The sequence below is a fragment of the Pan paniscus genome, chromosome 7 (genome assembly GCF_029289425.2).
Source record: "Pan paniscus chromosome 7, NHGRI_mPanPan1-v2.0_pri, whole genome shotgun sequence".
NCBI classification, from domain to species: Eukaryota; Metazoa; Chordata; class Mammalia; order Primates; family Hominidae; genus Pan; species Pan paniscus.
Window position 1 is genome coordinate 100,896,543 of NC_073256.2, and position 20,144 is coordinate 100,916,686.

A 20,144-nucleotide genomic window follows, 5' to 3' on the forward strand; every position below is an offset into this window, starting at 1 on the left:
GTTGCCAGTGGCTGGGAGTTTGAGGGGAAAGGAACATTTAGTTTTTTGGTGGGCACTGAATATATTAAAAATCAATAAATTATACACTTAAATGAGTGAATTACATAGTATGTAAATTATATCTCAATAAAGAAAAAACTTAACAAGAATTCAGTATTGAATAATACACTAAAACTGTTTTCAGAAAAAAGAAGGGAATAAAGTAAGAACACAGGAATAAAACCATTGGAGATATATAGAAAACAAATCATGAAGTACCAGCTGTATATCCAATAATATCAATATTTACATTAAATGTGAATGGTCTAAACAAGGACTTGGCAAATGCAGGCTGCAAGCAAATTCTGCTGCTTGTTTTGAAAAATAAAGTTCCTTTGGAACACACCCATATGCATCCATTTATATATTCTATTGCTGCTTTTGTGCTACAATAGCAAAGTTAAATGAGTGCAACAGAGACCACCGTGAAAAGTCTAAAATATGTATTATCTAGTCTCCTATGGAAAAAGTTTGCTGATCCCTGATCTAAATATGCCAGTCAATGAACAGAGATTGTCAGACTAGATTTTTTTAAAAAGTCAAGATCCAACTATATTTTGCCTATAAGAGACACATTTTAGACTCAAAGACACAAATCAGTTGATAGCCAAAAGATGAGAAAAGAGAGATTAAGCATTCAATCATTTTAATAATTCAAAATGAATTAATATAAGAGCTGAGACCATAAAACTTTTAGAAGTTTATGGCCCACTTCTTGGTATATATCCAAAGGAAATAAAACTAGTATCTCAAAGAGTTATCTGCATCCCCATGTTCATTGCAGCATTATTTACAATGGCAAAACATGGAAACAACATAAGTGTTCACTGATGGATGAATGGATATTAAAAAATGGTAGATTCAAATGAAATATTATTCAGCCATAAGAAACAAGGAAATTATTTCATTTGCGACAATATGGATGAATCTGGAGGACATTATACTGAGTAAAATAAGGCCAGACACAGAAAGATAAAAACTGTATGATCTCACTTTTATGTGGAATCTAAAAAAGTTGAACTCACAGAAGCAGAGAACATAATGGTGGCCGCTGGGAGCTGGGGGTTGGGGTAAATTAGGAGATGTTGGTTAAAATGTATACACTCTCACTCAGAAAATGAATAGGTTCTGGGGATCTGATGTACAGCATGGTGACTTTAGTTAATAATACTGTATTGTTTGATAAGAGAGTAGATTTTAAGCCTCCTCACCTCTCCTCAAACACACACTCAAAAAAACGTAACTATGGGTGATGAGGATGTGTTTATTTGATTGTGGTAAACAATATACAATGTATAATGTATATCAAATCATCACATTGTAAACTTTCAATAATACAACTTTGTCAATTAAATATTTGTATATTTTAAAAGATGACAACGTGAAACAAAATCCTTGTGCCCTTGGATTAGGCAAAGATTCTTTAGACATGAAAAAGTATGATCCATAATGTTATGCGCTGATCATGTAACCCCAAATTCACAAAGTACTAACCCCCAACACCCCTCATAATGTGACTGTATTTAAAGACTGAGCCTCTAAAGAGGTAATTAAAGTTCAATGAAGTCATATTGATGGACCCTAATCCAATTTGACTAGTGTCCTTATAAGAAGGAAGAGAGTCACCAAGGATGTGCATGTACTTTGGAAAGGCCATGTGAGGGACAGGGAAGGTGACCATCTGTAAGCCAAGAAAAGAGGCCTCAGAAAAATCAAACCCAATGATATCTTGATCTTGGACTTCTACCCTCCTGAACTGTGAAAAAACTAATTTATGTTATTTAAGCCACCCAGTCTATAGAATTATATTATGGTAGCCCCAGCAAACTAATACACATACAGTTGATAAATTAGACTTCACCACAGTTAAAAACTTTTGTGCCTCAAAGCACACCATCAAAAATGAAAAGATAAACACAGACTGAGAAAAAATATTTGTAAATTATGCATATGATAAAACATTTATATCCAAAATATACAAAAATGTGTACAATTCCAAAAAAAGACTGCACAATATAAAAAGGGCCAAAATATCTGAATAAACATTTCACCCAAAAAGATATACATACAGCCAATAAGCACAAAAATGGTGATCAACATCATTAGGCTGAGATGAATGAAAATTAAAATAAAAGTCAGATGCCATTTCACACCCACCCAAATGGTTTTAATAAAAATGGCCAACAATAACAAATGTTAGCAGGGATGTGGGGAAACTGGAGTGCGCAGGGTGGGAGTGTAAGATGGTATAGCCACTTTGGAAAACACTTTGGCAGTTTCTTAACATGTTAACAGAAATAGTAATTCCACTCTTAGCAATCTAGTCAAGATAAAAACATGCCCACACAAAGATTTGTATGCATGTTCATAGTAGCATCATTCATAATTGCCAAAATGGGAAAACAATTCAAATGTCCATATACTGGTAAATAGATATATAAAATGTGGTATGCTCACACAGTGGAAACCTACTTGGAAATAAAAAGAAACAAAGAACAGGTACTACAACACGGATAACCTTGTATTAGTCTGTTTTCACACTGCTATAAAGAATACCTGAGACTGGGTAATTTATAAAGGAAAGAGGTTTAATTGACTCACAGTTCTGCATGGCTGGGGAGGCCTCAGGAAACTTATAACCATGGCAGAAAGCTAAGGGGAAGCAAGGCACGTCTTACATGGTGGCAGGAGAGAGAGTGAAGAAAGTCACACACTTTAAAACCATCAAATCTTGTGAGAACTTACTCACTATCATGAGAACAGCATGAGGGAAACTGCCCCCATGATCCAATCACCTCCCACCAGGTCCCTCCCTCGACGTGTGGGGATCACGATTCGAGATGAGATTTGAGTGGAGACACAGAGCCAAACCATATCAAACCTCAAAACCAATATGCACAGTGAAAGAAGCCAGATGCAAAAGGTCATATATTGTATGATCCCATTTATATCAATATTTATATATTAATATAATATTTATATTATATTAAATGTCTGCAAAAGGCAAGTGTATAGAGACAGAAAGCAGATTAGTGGATGACGGGGGCCAGGGATACAAATGGGGAGTGAATGCCTCCAAATCAGCTAGAGGAATCTTTTTGGAGTGATGGTAATGTTCTAAAATTGCTTTGTCATGGTGTTCGCACAACTCTGTACATTTCAGGTCTATAAAAATTATTCAATTTTACACTTAACTGTGGGTGAATTTAATGGTATGTAAATTATACTGCAATTCACTGCTTAAAAAGCAGCTGTAAGAGTACTGGGTTGGCTATATTAATATTAGACAAAATAAACTTTAAGACAGGAAATATTACTAGAAATAAAGATGGGTATTTCATAATGACAAAAGGCAAATACATCGTGAAGATATAACCATTATGTGCATCTAACAACAAAGCCACAAAATACATGAGCAAAAATTAAAGGGAAAATAAGCCATTCAATAACTGTATTTGCCAATGTCAATATTTCACTCTTAATATCTCACAGAGCAACCTGCAGAAAATCAGCAAGAGTGATGAAGACTTGAACACCATAAACTAATCTGACCTGATATTTTATAGAGATCTCCACTCAAAGACAACAAAATATGCATTCTTTTTAAGTAGATATCTACCATTATCTAGCATATATCATATGCTAGACTACAAAACAAATCTAAACAGATTTAAAAAGTTTTAAATCATAATAAGTATTATCTGAAACCACAATGTGGTTAAATTAGAAATCAGCCACAGAAAGAAGGTTGAGACATACAAAAATATTTGCAAATTAAACAGTAAATGGCTAAATAACCTATGAGTCAAGAAATAAAGCACAAAGAAAATTAGAAAATATTTTACATTAAATGAAAATAAAAATAAAGCATAGCAAAATGTATAGGATACAGCAGAGCAATGTTTAGAAGGCAATGTATAGCTTTAAATGCCCATGTTAAAAAGAATGGTTTCAATTCAATAAGTTAATCTTCCCTCTTAAGAAATCAGAAAAATAAGAGCCACTTAAACCTAAGAATGGAAATATTAAAGATGAGTACTAAAATTAATGAAATAGAAAACAAAAAGGCAGTAGAGAAAAGCAATGAAACCAACAATCTGTTCTTTGAAAATATAAACAAAACTGATGCACTTTTAGCAACTGTGGGCAATAGAAAAGAGAGAATAAAAACTACCAAAATCAGATGGCTGCTCATGGTGGCTCATGCCTGTAATCCCAGCTACTAGGGAGGCTGAGGCAGAAGAATCACTTGAAACTGGGAGGCAGAGGTTGCAGTGAGTCGAGATCGTGCCACTGCACTCCAGCGTGGGCAACAGAGTGAGACTCTGTCTTAAAAAACAAACAAACAAAAAACCCTACCAAAATCAGGAATAGAAAGGAAACAGCATTACCAACTCTAGACTCTACAGAACTTATTAGATGGCTTAGTTAAAATGAACAAATTCCTAAAAAGATGCAAATTACTGAAACTGACTCAAGAAAGAATAGAAGATCTGAATCAACCTATAACAAGTAAAGAAATTGAATTCCCACAATGAAAAGCTCAAGCCTAGAAGGCTTTACTGGTGAATTCTATAAATCAGCGGTCACCAACCTTTTTTTGGCACCAGGAACCGGTTTTGTGGAAGACAGTTTTTCCACAGACGGCACAGTGGCTGGGGATGGTTTTGGGATGAAACTGTTCCATCTCAGATCATCAGGCACTAGTTAGATTCTCACAGGAAGCGTGCAACCGAGATCCCTTGCATGCACAGTTCACAATAGGGTCCATGCTCCTATGAGATTCTAATGCCTCCGCTGATCATGGAGTTCAGCTTTGCTGGCTGGTCCACAGCTCACTTCCTGCTTGTGCAGCCCACGTCCTAACACGTCACAGACCAGCAGTGGTCCATGGCCTGGGGGTGGGGACCCCTGCTATAAAAGATATCAAAAAGAAATAAATGATATCAAAAAGAAATATAAATATAATGATATCATGATATCAAATTTGATACGATATCAAAAACAAATATAAATGATATCAAAAAGAAATAAAACCAATCCTAGCTAAACTCTTCCTTTAAAAGTTTATTTACATATTTTTAGACAGTGTCTCACTCTGTCACTCAGGCTGGAGTGCAGTGGCTCAAATCACAGCTCACTGCAGTCTTGAACTCCTGGCCTCAAGCAATCCTCCTGCCTTGGCCTCCCAAGGCAGGGAGTATGTATGCTGGGACTACAGGCATAAGCCATCACACCAGTCCCTACCTAAAGTCTTTTAGAAAGTGGAGACGGAGGAAACACCTCCAAACTCATCCTATGTGGTTAGTAGTATGCTGATAATTTCTGGAAGCCATAACTTAAAAATAACACCTGGCAATAAGTATCTCCCCAATCTGTACTACCTGAAACACCTGTATCAACGGAATGGGCTGACTTGGATGGCCAGGACCACCTGGATTTCCTCTTTGAATCACTAAGATAAATGAGATATCAAATATCATCTCTGGCCATATTGCTAGTGGTAGATGGTTATGGTGCATTTCCTCCTCCTTAATAGTTTCTTGTCCACAATAGGCACTGTCAAGCTAACTATCAATGAGAACTTGTACCTTTGTGTGCCTTTCTGGATTAAATGTGTCAGCATTGTTATCTTTTAACGCTTTATCCTTTGGTGGCCAACTATATTTGGTCAAGCCATGTATTTTTCATCAGCCTCTAGATGATGATCCAGTAATCCAGCGCAATACTTAGAGTTCACCCATTCTTTGTCCACTTTGACTGCCAACAAGCTACAAAGTGATGTTTTAAAGACAATATCAACTTAGAATATTTATTTCTACATATTTTACATAACATTTCTGCTTTACTTAAGCCACCACTACAGAATGTATAGGCAACTTACTGTACTCCACCTGGAATCTGTTTCAAGGTTATGGCAATTTATACCTAGCTGCATTTAAACCATTGACATTTTTGTTGACTGGGAACAAGTACACTACCCAAGAACAAACCTTTGGAGTGAAAGTGAGAAGTACTTTCATGTTAGAAGACCACTACTTTAGCCCTCCAGAATGATAGAAACACTCACCTTGGTGATTTTATCACTTCAGTTGCTCTCTCTCATATGTTATTCCAATATATGTTGCCCTGCTACTTGTACCATCTAAGTCTTTAGACCGTTTCTTGCTTTCTTAGTAAATGGTACTGTTTCCTGATGGTGAATTCCTTCACCCAAGAATATCACTTTGTAAATATTTTAGAGTTTGATGAATATTTCCTTCCTTCCTTCCTTTTTTCCTTCCTTCCTTCCTTCCTCTCTCTCTCTCTCTCTCTTTTCTTTTCTTAAGACAGGGTCTTATTCTGTCACCAAGACTGGAGTGCAGTGGCATGATCTTGGCTCACTACAGCCTCAGCCGCCCCAGCTCACGTGATCCTCTCATCTCAGCCTCTTGAGTAGCTGGGACGACAGGCGCATGCCACCATGCCTGGCTAATTTTTTAAAATTATTTTTAGTGATGAGGTCTCACCATGTTGCCCAGGCTGGTCTTGAACTCTGAGGCTCAAGCAATTCTCCTGCCTTGGCCTCCCAAAGTGCTGCGATTACAGGTGTGAGCCACTGTGCCCGGCCTCATGAAATATTTTCTTGGAATGGTTGTTCTGCTATGACAACCACCCTCCAAATGCCTTCAGATGTTGCAGAGGGCAGTAGGCATATTGCTTACAAATTTCTTCCGCATTCCACTTTAAAATAGTATTTATAGAATTAGTCAATTCTATTCCATTCTATCCTCTCTGTTCCTCCACAATATTTATTGTATCACCAGGTTTTGAGTCCCATTTTGATACACTGTTAGCATTTCCACATTTCAATATTGTCTCATACCTATGTAAATGCTCAAGGGAGAAAGAAAACGGTATCCAGGGAGATTTTTACCCTTTGAAGGAACACTATTGTCCTAATTGAAATTAAGATCTGAAAGTATATTTGATTTAATTCATGTTCTACTTCTTATAATATGGGTAGTAATCTTTCCAGTGTTAATTTCTTTGGCTTTTGAAACTTCATGTCTCTATAGTATACCATCCCATGATCCCATTGGCAGTAAGTACAAATAATACTGTGATTTGATTCCCCATTGATAAGCCTGCTCTTTTAATAGAGTTTATAACCAGAAGCAGTATTCAGGAAAAACAACATAATGGTGTGTTGTAACAGCTTAGAATTTGGCTACTCAAAGTGTGGTCAGAGATTAGAGAAATGCAAATCAAAACCACAATGAGATACTATCTCATGCCAGTCTGAATGACTATTATTAAAAAGTCAAAAAAAAAAAAAAACAACTGATGCTGGTGAGGTAGTGGAGAAAAAGGAATGCTTTTACACTATTGGTGGGAATGTAAATTAGTTCAACCATTGTGGAAGACAGTGTGGTGATTCCTCAAAGATCTAGAGGCAGAAATACCATTTGACCCAGAGATCCCATTACTGGGTATACACCCAAAGGAATATAAATCATTCTATTGTAAAGACACGTGCATATGTTATGTTCATTTCAGCACTATTCACAAAAGCAAAGACATGGAATCAACCTAAATGTCCATTGCTGATAGGACAGGATAAAGAAAATATTGTACATATATACCATGGAATACTATGCAGCCATAAAAGTGAACGAGATCATGTTCTTTGCAGGGACATGGATGAAGTTAGAAGCCATTATCCTCAGCAAACTAATGCAGGTACAGAAGACCAAACATTGCATGTTCTCACTTATAAGTGGGAGCTGAATGATAAGAAAACATAGACACATGGTGGGGAAAAACACACAACACACACCGGGGCCTATGGGGGAGGAGGGCCATCAGGTGGAAAGAGAGCATCAGGAAGAATAGCTAATGAATACTGGGCTTAATACCTGGATGATGATATGATCTGTGCAACAAACTATCACGGCACATGTTTACCTATGTAATAAACCTGCACCTCCTGTGTACTCCTGAACTAAAAATAAAAGCTAAAGAAAAACAAAACAAAACAAAGTGTGATCAGAAAATCAGGAGCATTTATATAACTTGAGAGCTTCTTAGTTATGCAGATTCTCAGGCCCCACCCCAGACTTGCTGAATAAAAAGCTACACTTTTATTTATTTTTGAGATAGAGCCTCGCTCTGTCACCCAGGCTAGAGTGCAGTGGTGCCATCTTGGCTCACTGCAGCCTCTGCCTCCCGGGTTCAAGTGATCCTCCCACGTCAGCCTCCCAAGTAGCTGGGATTACAGGCCTGCACCACCACATCCAGCTAATTTTTTGTATTTTTAGTAGAGATGGGGTTTCACCATATTGACCAGGCTGGTCTCGAACTCCTAAGCTCAAGTGATCTGCCCGCCTCTGCCTCCCAAAGTGCTAGGAATATAGGCATGAGCCACCGCACCCGACCAGAATCTACATTCCTAACAAGTGCACTAGGTGACGGATTTACACTCAAGTTTGAGTAGCAACGGCCTAGAGCTCTCTGCAGTTTACTTCAGCTATGGACCTTATCACTGAGTATGAAAACTAAAATTCTTATTAAATATCTACCCTAGATAAGACCTTTATAGGCCTCTCTGCTGGCGAGCTCCTATGTAGTTTTCTTAGCAAATTCTGCCTGTTTACCTCACTGATATATTCCTTAAGTCTGACTTCTTTTGCTGGTAGTTGAAGTGATTTGCCACAACAGTGTCTATGCCATCTCATTTCACAAACATGCCATCACTAGTGCTGTTTGTGAGTATTTGAGTTTCGTTCCATTTGAGGCACATTTCATGGCACCATTGTGGTTGGATGGGTCCATGCAACTAGTTCCGGTCAATACGTTTTCACTGCAGATGATGATATTTTAAGCTTCTGAGATGTGAGATCTTATTTATTATTGTAACATAATCTAGGCCATCCTTATTAACACATCATCCATCCTTGGTACTATTTCAAAACTACAATAGGTAAATTAATGTTATAGCATCTACTTCGGGTTAAGTTGTACTCATCTGTATTTGGCAATGCCAAATTGGCAGTATTATTTTATATGCTTCCTATCCTTTATTTTTCAGGTATCCGTCTATATGTGACACATGAATTTGAGTAAGATCTGACAATGAGTCCAATTTTTGCCTGAACCAATTCCTAAAACTCCTAATTTTTCAGTTCTGACCACTTAGCTATAATATTAGCTATATTCCATAAATAGATAAGGATCCAGGATTCCTTGTGGCATTCTCAATGGCACTCTCTATTGCTGTTTAATCTATATGTACTTCAGCCTACTGGAGGGAATGAGTAGTTCTCTAATATCACATGGATATGTACAAATGAGGATACCTGTGGAATCCTTACTGTGCACTAAGGTAGCAAACACTCTGCGAAACTTAGTTACCATTTATATAATCTTGAATATTCTATTTCTATTTCCTGACAAAGTATTAGGTTCACTTATCTGTGAGAAAGAGGTGCTGATAGCCCTCAGTTCATAATAGGCAGCTCAGGTCATTGTGTGATAGGGAAGTTGGCATTATATTGACCCATACTGTATGCGTGTGCGTGCAGTTTGTCTAGAGATTATTCAAAAGATGGCAGAGGTTTTACAAATCATTTGGCTGTCTGGGTCATGGGTTCCAAGAAGGGCTGCCTACTCTGCATCCTATCCTTTAATCCAAAATCTTGATTTAAAAGTACCTCAGACCAGGCGTGGTGGCTCACACCTATAATCCCAGCACTTTAGGAGGCTGAGGCGGGTGGATCACCTGGGGTCAGGAGTTTGAAACCAGCCTGGCCAATCTGGTGAAACGCTGTCTGTACTAAAAATACAAAAATTAGCCAGGCATGATGGCAGGCACCTGTAGTCCCAGCTACTCGGGAGGCTGAGACAGGAGAATTGCTTGAACCCGGGAGGTGGAGGTTGCAGTGAGCTGAGATCCCGCCACTGCACTTCAGCCTGGGAAACAGAGCGAGACTCTGTCTAAATAAATAAATAAAAGTATCTCAACTCAAAGTCCCTAGTCTTTCAGTTTATGTACTGTTATGTACTTATGTTTATGCATTTATTTTCCAGCTTGTGCATACAACTCACCAAATTCCCAAAGTCAAGATATGCTCTCTCCAAGACTGCTGAACTCCTTCAAGATTGAGATGTTAGGGAAACAGTTTCCGGTTTAACATTCTGGAAGATAATTAGAAAAAAAGTCTATTGCTGTCATCCCTTGGGGTCCCAGTATGGTCACTCACATGGCCAGACCCGGAGTTTCTTGGGGGGATAACAGTTTAACCCCTTTCTTTTTTTGTTGAGGTATTAGGGGATAAAGAAAAGTTGCTAGCTTCCTTTATTAAACTCTATTAACATTAAATATTGTCAGTGGAATGGATAAAAGTAAATACCCGGCCAGGCATGGTGGCTCATTTCTGTAATCCTAGCACTTTGGGAGGCCGAGGCGGGTGAATCACTTGAGGTTAGGAGTTCAAGACTAGCCTTGCCAATATGGTGAAACCCCATCTCTACTAAAAATACAAAAATTATCTGGGCGTGGTGGCACGCGCCTGTAATCCCAGCTACTCGGGAGGCTGAGGCAGGAGAATCACTTGAACCCAGGAGGCGGAGGTTGCAGTGAGCTGAGATTCTGCCACTGCACCTCAGCCTGGGCAACAGAGTGAGATTCTGTCTCAAAAAAAAAAAAAAAAGAGTAAATATCCTTAGGTTGATATCACCATTGCAAGTCCCAGTAAATAAATCTCTGACAAATAGTAGATGAATCCACATGTTCCAGGTGTAGGAGAGTAAAGATGCCAATATTGTGACTACTTAACTCAGTTGGTAGATTTCCATTAAGAAGTCTTGATATCCCACCTAATTTATGATTTATGGGATGATCATAAATAACTGGAGGATTCAAAAGAGAGAATGGAACTCTAATGGCGATCCCTAATTATCTTCTTTATTTTTTAACTTCTTTTGGAGATATAGTATTGCTACTCCTTGGTAATATTGGTGGAGAGAGGGAGAACAAGGGGTCTTACTCACTATGCCTAATCCTAAGGCTTGACTCACAATTATACATTCCATGCAGTGTGGTGGATGTAACCACCATTTTTGTCAATGTGCCTCCTCTGGAGTTCATAAATCTAACACAGCTGTTAGAAGGTCCCTAGAATCTGACTGTGTTCTTTAATTATGTCCCAGTCATGCTGGTATTCCCAACATTTATTGTCACAGCTTGGGATATAAGTCCCAGTCTGATCTAATTTCTTCCCATCAGATAGCTCATACCTTATCTTTCCTAGAGCGCTTTACCAAAATCTCTCACCCAGTTCTTACTTCCTGAAAGAACTGCTGGTTCAGGCATACAGGGATACCACCTACAAAGCAAAACAAACACCTCCTTATTAGAACTTATGAAACCAAGGCAAGAATCAAATATAAACACACTGATCCTTGCCCCAGAGTCTTGTTGAGCATATGTTCAGGCTTTAAAGAGATGAAAAGAATCCTTTCTGTAGCAGGCACCCTCTCTCTGGTTTATACACATACTGAGAATGAATTACAGGGGCATCAATCTGTGGTGTCTTATCTGAGACTCACCCAAGCAAAACATTATTTTCCCATAGGAATACACTGTATCAGTTTCTTTCCACCAAGGGGTTGCTGTGCAGTTTTCCACAAGGGCTCTTACCAGGTTTTGTAAAAGTGAAATTTAGAAGAAAAGTCGTTACATCTGCAATTAGACTAAATTTTGCCTTGTCTTCCTTCAAGGAATGTACCAACTGCAGTCATTATACATACAGATTAAATAAGCATGTGATTTATAGATGCAATTTGATTTTTCTCCATTTCTTTAAACTATTGGAATATCTTTTTATTTAAACCTAATGAAATAGTTGTTTCTACAACCTTGAGAAGTTGGGGGTCTAGGTCCAACATTATAAGAATCTTTGAATTCTTTCTAGGATTTTAATCACAGCCTGGCAATATTACCTCTATTAGACAATTCTTTCAACATGCTTCATGGTTATGATTTCTTCTCTCCTACCCAGTTGCACCCTGCCATAGTCTGCTCTTGCAGTGCCATAGTTTTTGTGTTAGCCCATTTTTGTTGCTGTAAAGGAATACCTAAGGCTGGAAAATTTATAAGGAAAAGAGGGCTATTTGGCTCATGATTCTACACGCTGTGCAATCATAGCTCCATCATTTGCTTCTAGTGAGGGTCTCAGGAGGCTGCCGGTCATGATGCAAGGCAAGAGGAACCACTGTGTCACACAGCGATTGATGGAGCAAGAGTGAGAGGAGGAAATTCCAGGCTGATTTAAATAGCCAGCTTTTGAACTCAGAGTGAGAACTCACTCATTGCCACTAGGAGGGCACCAAGACACTCATGAGGGACCTGCCTCCCTGACTCTAACACCTCCCACCAGGCTCCACCTCCAACACTGGGGATCACATTTCAACATGAGATTTGAACAGGACAAAACATCCAAACCCGTATCAGCTTTCAATGGATTACTTTATTTTTGTTAAATCATTTTTTGTTTTCATCTACATACTACTGTATTTGTTGGTAATGTATCTGTCTTGCTTTTAGATTCCGTTTTCTTAGGCTATGTCTCATTGAGAATAGGACATGGTGAGAGGCTTTGAGGATCTGTCTATACCACTTTTTTCCGTTGTCTTTAAACCTTTGGTAGTGTGAGGAGGGGCTTCTTTGATCGTCAGATTTTTTTTTTTCCTGAGTAGTGGTGAAGAGAACATTGATTTGTAACTTAAGTCCTGGAAAGCCCCTCCTAATCTCAGTATTAACAATGTTGGCATGCATCACCTATTATTTTGTAAACATTACTGAACTTACCAAATCTGTGTGCTTGCTCTCTTTAGTGATGCAATCTTCATAAAGTTTTGCAAAAAGGTAGAGTACAAGTCGCTAAATAAAACTTGAAATCTCTTTAGTGTATGGATTATATTTCTATGTATGCTTGAGAGTAATCTGCATTTCCTGTTTCTACTTATAGGATACAAACTTCTGAAGACAAAGTCTATGCATTTTCTCTCATAGTTTTGTACCAAGCATATCATGAGTGGGCAAAGAATGTTGTTGTTTATCATAATAAAAAGATTCATAATCTTTGAAACATATCTTTTTTTTTAACATAGAAAGTGCAGAAGATAGATGTTTGTATGTTGCAAGGTTTTTTGTTTGTTTGTTTGTTTGACGGAGTTTCACTCTTGTTGTCCAGGCTGGAGTGCAATGGTGCGATCTCCGCTCACTGCAACCTCTGCCTCCCAGGTTCAAGTGATTCTCCTGCCTCAGTCTCCTGAGTAGCTAGGATTACAAGCGCATGGCAATATGCTCGGCTAATTTTTTGTATGTTTAGTAGAGACAGGGTTTCACCATGTTGGCCAGGCTGGTCTCGAACTCCTGACCTCAGGTGATCCACCCACCTTGACCTCCCAAAGTGCTGGGGTTACAGGTGTGAGCCACCGTGCCTGGCCTGTATGTTGCAAGGTTTTGAAAGGAAAAATGGAAAACTGTATTTTATTTTCATTAACTTAGATTACAAGAAGAAGGTATTAGGGTTGATGTAGCAGTCTTTTGATGGAGATTTGTTAGCTCAAAGGGCATCTGAGAGTCTAAAGTTCCAACCATTCATGATCACCGAATGGGGTAATGCACTTAAAAAATCAGTCTGGATGGCCGGGTATGGTGGCTCACGCCTGTAATCCCAACACTTTGGCAGACCAGGGTGGGTGGATCACCTGAGGTCAGGAGTTCAAAACCAGCCTGACCAACATGGCGAAACCCTGCCTCTACTAAAAAAACAAAATTAGCTGGGCATGGTGGTGCATGCCTGTAATCCCAGCTACTAGGGAGGCTAAGGCAGGAGAATCTCTTGAACCTGGGAAGCAGAGGTTGCAGTGAGCTGAGATCATGCCATTGCACTCCAGCCTGGGCAACAAGAGCAAAACTCCATCTCAAAAAAAAAAAAAAAAGTCAGTCTGCCATCATCAATAAACAAGTAAAATTTTGTTGGATTTTCTTAAATATTTAACTACCAGATTATGACAAAACTGTACATATTTTAAATTGATCCTGAATCTCTATAAAAATGGCATTTGTGAAATTCCACAAATGTTAGATACTATAAGTTTAATGAGCTGTGGACTAAGAAATCATTCTGTTTTGAAATATTTAAGCCTTCCCTCTTAGTCCTGAACTAGCTAAGGAGCTGCACTTGCAAAATGCATTTAAAAAAAGAAAATTTAACCAGGGGCATATAAACAATATTATAATTGAAAATAGTATCTACCCAACTAATCAGCGTAAATTGAATTTAATGAAGGATTACTGTCATGCATTTATTACCCTTATAGGTCAATGAAATATAGTTTAGTTCAATTGGATTTTTTTTTTTTTTTTGGATAGATTCTCACTCTGTCACTCAGGCTGGACTGCAGTGGCAGGATGACAGGTCACTACATCCTTGACCTCTTGGGCTCAAGTGATCCTCTCACCTCAGCCTCTCTAGTGCCTGGGACTACAAGTGTGCATTACCACACCCAGCTAATTTTTGTAGTTTTTGTAGAAATGGGGTTTTGCCATGTTGTCCAGGCTGGTCCTGAGTTCCTGGGTTCAGGCAATCCTCTTCTCTCAGCCCTCCAAAGTGCTAGGATTACAGACAGGCGTGAGTGCCCAGCCAGGCGTGAGCACTCAGCCAGCTTTGACTTTTGTTGGAAATAATTTTTAAGCCTTTGTCAGAAATGGCACAAAGAACTGATGTGTAGGAATTTACAGCCTTTTGAGAGTTATCTCCTTTATAGTCAAAAGGATACAGAAATAAAAGTTACATTACAAAACTGATCAATATCATGTTCTTAAACGTTATTTGTATCATAACTTTTAAAAAATCATGTTTCTTAGTTTTTTTAAAAAATATAATTTTTAAAAACATTTAGCAATATTTAAAAAACTTTTGCTTTATCAATCTCTGTTTTTTGTCGATTTTTAGGAAAAATATATATTGCATTATTTTTCATTGTGCTATTTGGCGTTTCTCAAAGAATGACTATGTTGTGCATGAGAATTATCTGAACTGTGAAAAATGTGGACTCACAGGTCATATTCTCATATCAAATGCTAATTTGATCCCTGGGGTTTGGATCCAAGCATCTAGATTTTTAACAAACATTGTAGATGATTTTTTTCCCTAAGGTCTGGGAACCACTGGTATAAGCGATTTTTAGCTCTTCAGACAGACGTAAGATTTTGAATGCTAATTAAAATGGCTGCTAATTTGTAAATAATTTCTAATTGAACCCCAGGCAATCTAAAGAGATAAAAAATTCATTGTGAAAAACACAAATAACAGTGCAAAATAAATTGTTAATTGACCTTTTAGAATCACTAATAATATAATTGCTTTGTAGAAAACCTTTTAAAGCTGAAATTTAAAAAATGTTTTTAAAAATTACCAAGATAGCTACTATAAAATATGATTACATGCCATGGGCTGAACTATATCTCCCCAACATTTGTATGTTGAAATCCTAACCCTCAATGTGATGGTATTTGCAGGTGGGGCCTTTGGGAGGTGATTAGGTTTAGATGAAGTCGTGAAGATTGAGCCCTCAGATGGAATTAGTGCCCTTATAAGAAATCTGAGAGCTTATGCTGTCTCTGTTCTGTCTGTCTTTCTCTCTCTCTCTGCCATTTGACACAATGAGAAAGCCACAATCTGACAGCCAAGAAGGGGGCCCTCACCACAACCTGGCCATGGCAGCCTCCTGATCTTGGACTTGCAGCCTCCAGAACTGTGAGAAAATTAATTTCTGTTAAGTCACCCAGTCTATGGTACTTTCTCAAACTAAGACACCATAGAAGTGTAAGTTTTAAAAATATCAATACATTTAGTGTTATTAATTCCTGTCCCTGCACATATAACACAATGTTCTGTTATAAAGTTAAAAACAAATTAGAATCTTCCTAATTCAATATGTTCTAAGAAATACTACTTGACAATAATCAATAAAATAAATTTGCAAAACTTGTCAATGATGTGTCCCATGTCAAATCAAATAAAGATAGCCTTTCTTGGATAGGTTGTTGGAAAATGGTTGTATCAACTGAATTTTTCATGTTTTACTTCAGATTTTCAATTTTAAGTTTTGTTTATAGATTTCTTTGATTAAAATAAAGGTTATTATGAATAGGTTATTAATAAAGGTTATAAAGTTCTGTGCCTATGATGTGTTATAAATGGTGTGTTCAGCTTTACTAGTTAATGCTGTTGTATTTGATGTCACTTCAGTGACTTTTTTTGTTAGTTTATTGTTATTTAAAATTAAGCAAAATCTTTCTTGCATGAAATCTTCTTAATTATTGCCATATAGAATTTTCATTCACCTAATCTTTTTTTTTTTTTTTTTTGAGACAGAGTCTTGCTTTGTTGCTCAGTCTGAAGTGCAGTGGTGGCATCTCGGCTCACTGCAACACTGCAACACTGCAACGTCTGCCTCCTGGGTTTAAGAGATTCTCCTGCCTCAGGCTCTGGAGTAGCTGGGACTATAGGCGGGCACCACCACCCCCAGCTAATTTTTGTATTTTTAGTAGAGACGGGGTTTTACCATGTTGGCCAGGTTGGTCTCGAACTCCTGATCTCAAATGATCTGCCTGCCTCGGCCTCCCAAAGTGCTGGGATTACAGGCGTAAGCCACCGCGCCTGGTCTCATTCGCCTAATCTTTATTGTCTACTATATTCAAAGTGTTGAGTGTGACAACAAGTCATTTAAAATTTAGTCTGGATTCTCAAGAGTTTGTAATATAATGAGGAAAAAATCCCAACGACTTTCTTTTACTCAGATCTCCATAATGTCATTTGCCATCAATAGTTTGGAATATCACTGAAGTCCAAGGGCCTGTGGCTACCCAATATTCCAAATACAATATAATTTGGTTCAAATAAGATATTAAGAACTTTGGTCAAGAACTTTGGTCAAACACAGGAGATCTGGAATCTAACGGCATGTCTTTGGCAATTCACAACCTCTCCCTCTACACGTTTCTCCATGTAGAAAGTAAAGGCCTTGGAAAGGATTGATGAAAACCAACCCTAAAACTCCACGATGCCTTTTTCTGTACTCCGAATCTAAAAGGGTGAGCTATGAAGTAAAACTCTGCACTTGGTCCAAGTCATTGAAATATTTGCAAACGATGCTAGAGCTCGAAAAGAGCAAAGATAGCAGAAACCGTCCAGAGAAAGTAACCTACTGCTGAAGCTCTGCAAACTTGAGCAGTCAACCAACTTCACCGCTCACAAACGTTTGGCCCCTAGGCATTGTGACTTTCTGCCCAGATAAAAGTCTTTTTTTCTTTTGTCTCCTTTTTTTCTTCCTCCCTGCTTTGCCGCGTGAGATTACCACTCCTCGGGTCAGCTCGCGAACCCCAGGGAGGCGAGTGTGAAACACACGCGCCAACACCCCTCCTCCTCCTCGCGCGCTCCTCCTTCCTACGGAAAAATGTGTTTCTAGGCAACGGCGGGCGGCGGCGTCACTTCCTGCCATTTAAACTCAGGTCCCCACCCCTCGCAGCCCCTTCTCCTCGTTTCCACCCCTCCCCCCTCGGTCGTGGGCCTCATTCACGCTTCCCCGGGCTTGGGGAGGGGGCGGAGGCCCGGCGTGACAAGCGGCCCAGACTCCCGTGGGCGCCGCACACCTGTTGTTTGCAGCAGCCAGCGACCCGCACTACCGCTCTCGGCGAGCGGGGAAGCGGCCGCAGCGGAGCCGACCCGGCAGGTGGCCGCGGGCGGGGCCGGCGAGCGAAAGTGCGCGGGGGCCCGACCACCGCGGGGCCGGGACGCGATGGCGGCGGCAGAGCCCGCGAGCTCGGGCCAGCAGGCGCCGGCAGGGCAGGGGCAGGGCCAGCGGCCGCCGCCGCAGCCTCCGCAGGCGCAAGCCCCGCAGCCGCCGCCGCCGCCGCAGCTCGGGGGCGCCGGGGGCGGCAGCAGCAGGCACGAGAAGAGCCTGGGGCTGCTCACTACCAAGTTCGTGTCGCTGCTGCAGGAGGCCAAGGACGGCGTTCTGGATCTCAAAGCGGTGAGCTCCGGAGGCGGGGACGGGGGCGGACTTCGGAACCCGTGGCCCCCGGGGAAGCCCAGCCCCTCGCCGCGTGGGTCTAGCGGCGTGGTGTAGACGCGCCTTGCGGGGACCCGGGACCGGGCAATCCGAGGACCATGTGGCCTGCGCCTGGGTCGTGGACGCCGGGATGGGGGAGGGACGAGGGACCAGGATGGCACCGAGCGGACGCGTGACCAATGGGGCCCGGCGCCACGCTGGGCTCTCGACAAAGAGCCCAGGACCTCGAGCGCGCCCGCGTGGCTTCTGTCTCCGGGCGCAGGGACCTGAGGGTAACCGAGTGTCTGTTGCTCTGCGTCCACCTGTGGCAGAGGCTCACGGGGTAACGGGCGCTTTGCCCGGAGACACCGTGGATATCGATTTTGCTGTTAAGAATGGATGGTTTTAATAGGCGATTCCAGTTGGAACCATGTTCCTGTAGTTTAAATAAAAAGGAGGAAAAACAAAACCCAGTCTGCCATCTCTACCAGATGAAAGAAAAAAAAAAAGAGTACTTCTTTCCACGCCCCTCCCCGATAAAATAGTATTAAATCTTCCTTGTGCACTTCTTTCATCACCCTGATAGTTAGGAGGGGTATTTGATTTGTGACTTCATTTGGCATGTGTCATGGGTTTCCAAAAGTGAGATCTGCTGTCACACGAAAAGGGGATATTTTACAACTTTCACCCAAAGAGGTGGAAGTGCTCAGTAAACTGTCTCCCTGCGTCGTCCTTTACAGCGTTCAGATTTTTCAAACAGGAGCAGGCATCAAAAGCTGTTCTGTCATACAGAATGACTTAACCGATCTAGGAAGGGTTTGGAAGAATTCAACAGCGCTCAGGATAATGAGAATGTGGTCACTCCGCGCGAAGTTTAAGAACTAAAGTTTTAGAAACAAACAAACAAAAAACACTAACTGCCCAATAATCACTGCAAATCCCCTTTGACTCCCTAAATGTGGCCTTACTTGGAGGATTGGCCCCAGCTCCCAGGGGAGTGCCTGGACCACCTTACCTGGCTTGAGAGTGTCACTGCATCCTCAAGGCTCTGCATAAAGCAGTGGCAGCTCCCTGAATGTAAGGACCAAGACTTGCAGGGGCCAACTCTTCTGCTAGAGGCCCTACTCCAGTGTAGCCCAAGGGGAAGTAGATCTTTTCAGTGCCCTCTCCTTTCCCTGGATGTAGTTGGTGTTCAATCAGTGATTGTTGAACTGAATTACCTAAATTGTTCAACTTCATACAACTGAGGCATGCTGCACATATTTTGCATTTTGGTAAGTAATTTCTACTATTTTCTTTTTGAAATGTTATTCCTGGAATTTTTTTCCCACCTCTGGAAATTCCTTGTTCTCTTTTTTCCACCACAGCCCCTTCTTCCTTTCTCTCCCTGAAAGTGATTTATGGCATGTGTAGTATTTAAATTGTAGTGAATTAAAATGGATTCTGTTTAAAGAATTTCACAGGAAGTCATGAAGTTATCAGAGAAAGCCAGGAATGTTACAAAGCACAGGTGGCAAACTGCTGTTCAAAATCTAGAAATTCAGCTGTAGCCTGTGACTTTGGTGTAAGAAAATCAGGGAAGTTTGGGGTTTTCCAGGTAAAACTGAACTCTGACGGCTGGACTTTGAGGGCTTCTCCCTCAGCTTGCCTCAGGATATGGTGGAACTTTGCCCTTTCTTGACTTGAAATTCTTTAGCTTCCTCCTGTTTCATCTGTGGCTATATAATTGCCCTACAGAAGTCACAGAGGCAGTGAGTAGGATGTAAAGTTTGATATTTCATAACAATAATTGCTTTATTCATTCTGGAACTCTCCTAAAAATTCAAAGGTTTCTACAATAACACTGTCTCATTATATTAATGACTTTATACTCCTAGAAAAGAGTTTGAATGTCATTAGTTTTCATATATATGTATGAAAAACATGTTTTATGTATTTTACGTATATTTTTCATTTATTTATGTATACTTATATATGTGAAAATCTTTTTTTTTTTCTTG

The 20,144-nt window shown here is 40.0% G+C and overlaps 1 protein-coding gene and 1 long non-coding RNA gene across 3 annotated transcripts in view; one reads left to right on the forward strand and one right to left on the reverse strand.

Annotated features, from left to right (window-relative positions):
- Nucleotides 1-762: 762 nt before the first annotated feature.
- Nucleotides 763-17,542, reverse strand: LOC112440694 (uncharacterized). Its single transcript, XR_003028703.4, has 4 exons — nucleotides 17,303-17,542; nucleotides 11,317-11,405; nucleotides 10,126-10,215; nucleotides 763-4,953 (listed from the first exon to the last, which is right to left on the reverse strand). It is a non-coding gene; the product is annotated as an uncharacterized LOC112440694 (long non-coding RNA).
- An 83-nt stretch (nucleotides 17,543-17,625) lies between these two features.
- E2F5 (E2F transcription factor 5) overlaps nucleotides 17,626-20,144 on the forward strand; it is a 36,409-nt gene continuing 33,890 nt past the window's right edge. For both annotated transcript variants that reach the window (XM_014345966.5, XM_034966304.3), the window contains exon 1: nucleotides 17,626-18,126. In XM_014345966.5, coding sequence (XP_014201452.3) covers nucleotides 17,893-18,126 — 234 coding nt within the window. In that variant the 5' untranslated portion in view covers nucleotides 17,626-17,892. The remainder of the gene's footprint in view (nucleotides 18,127-20,144) is intronic.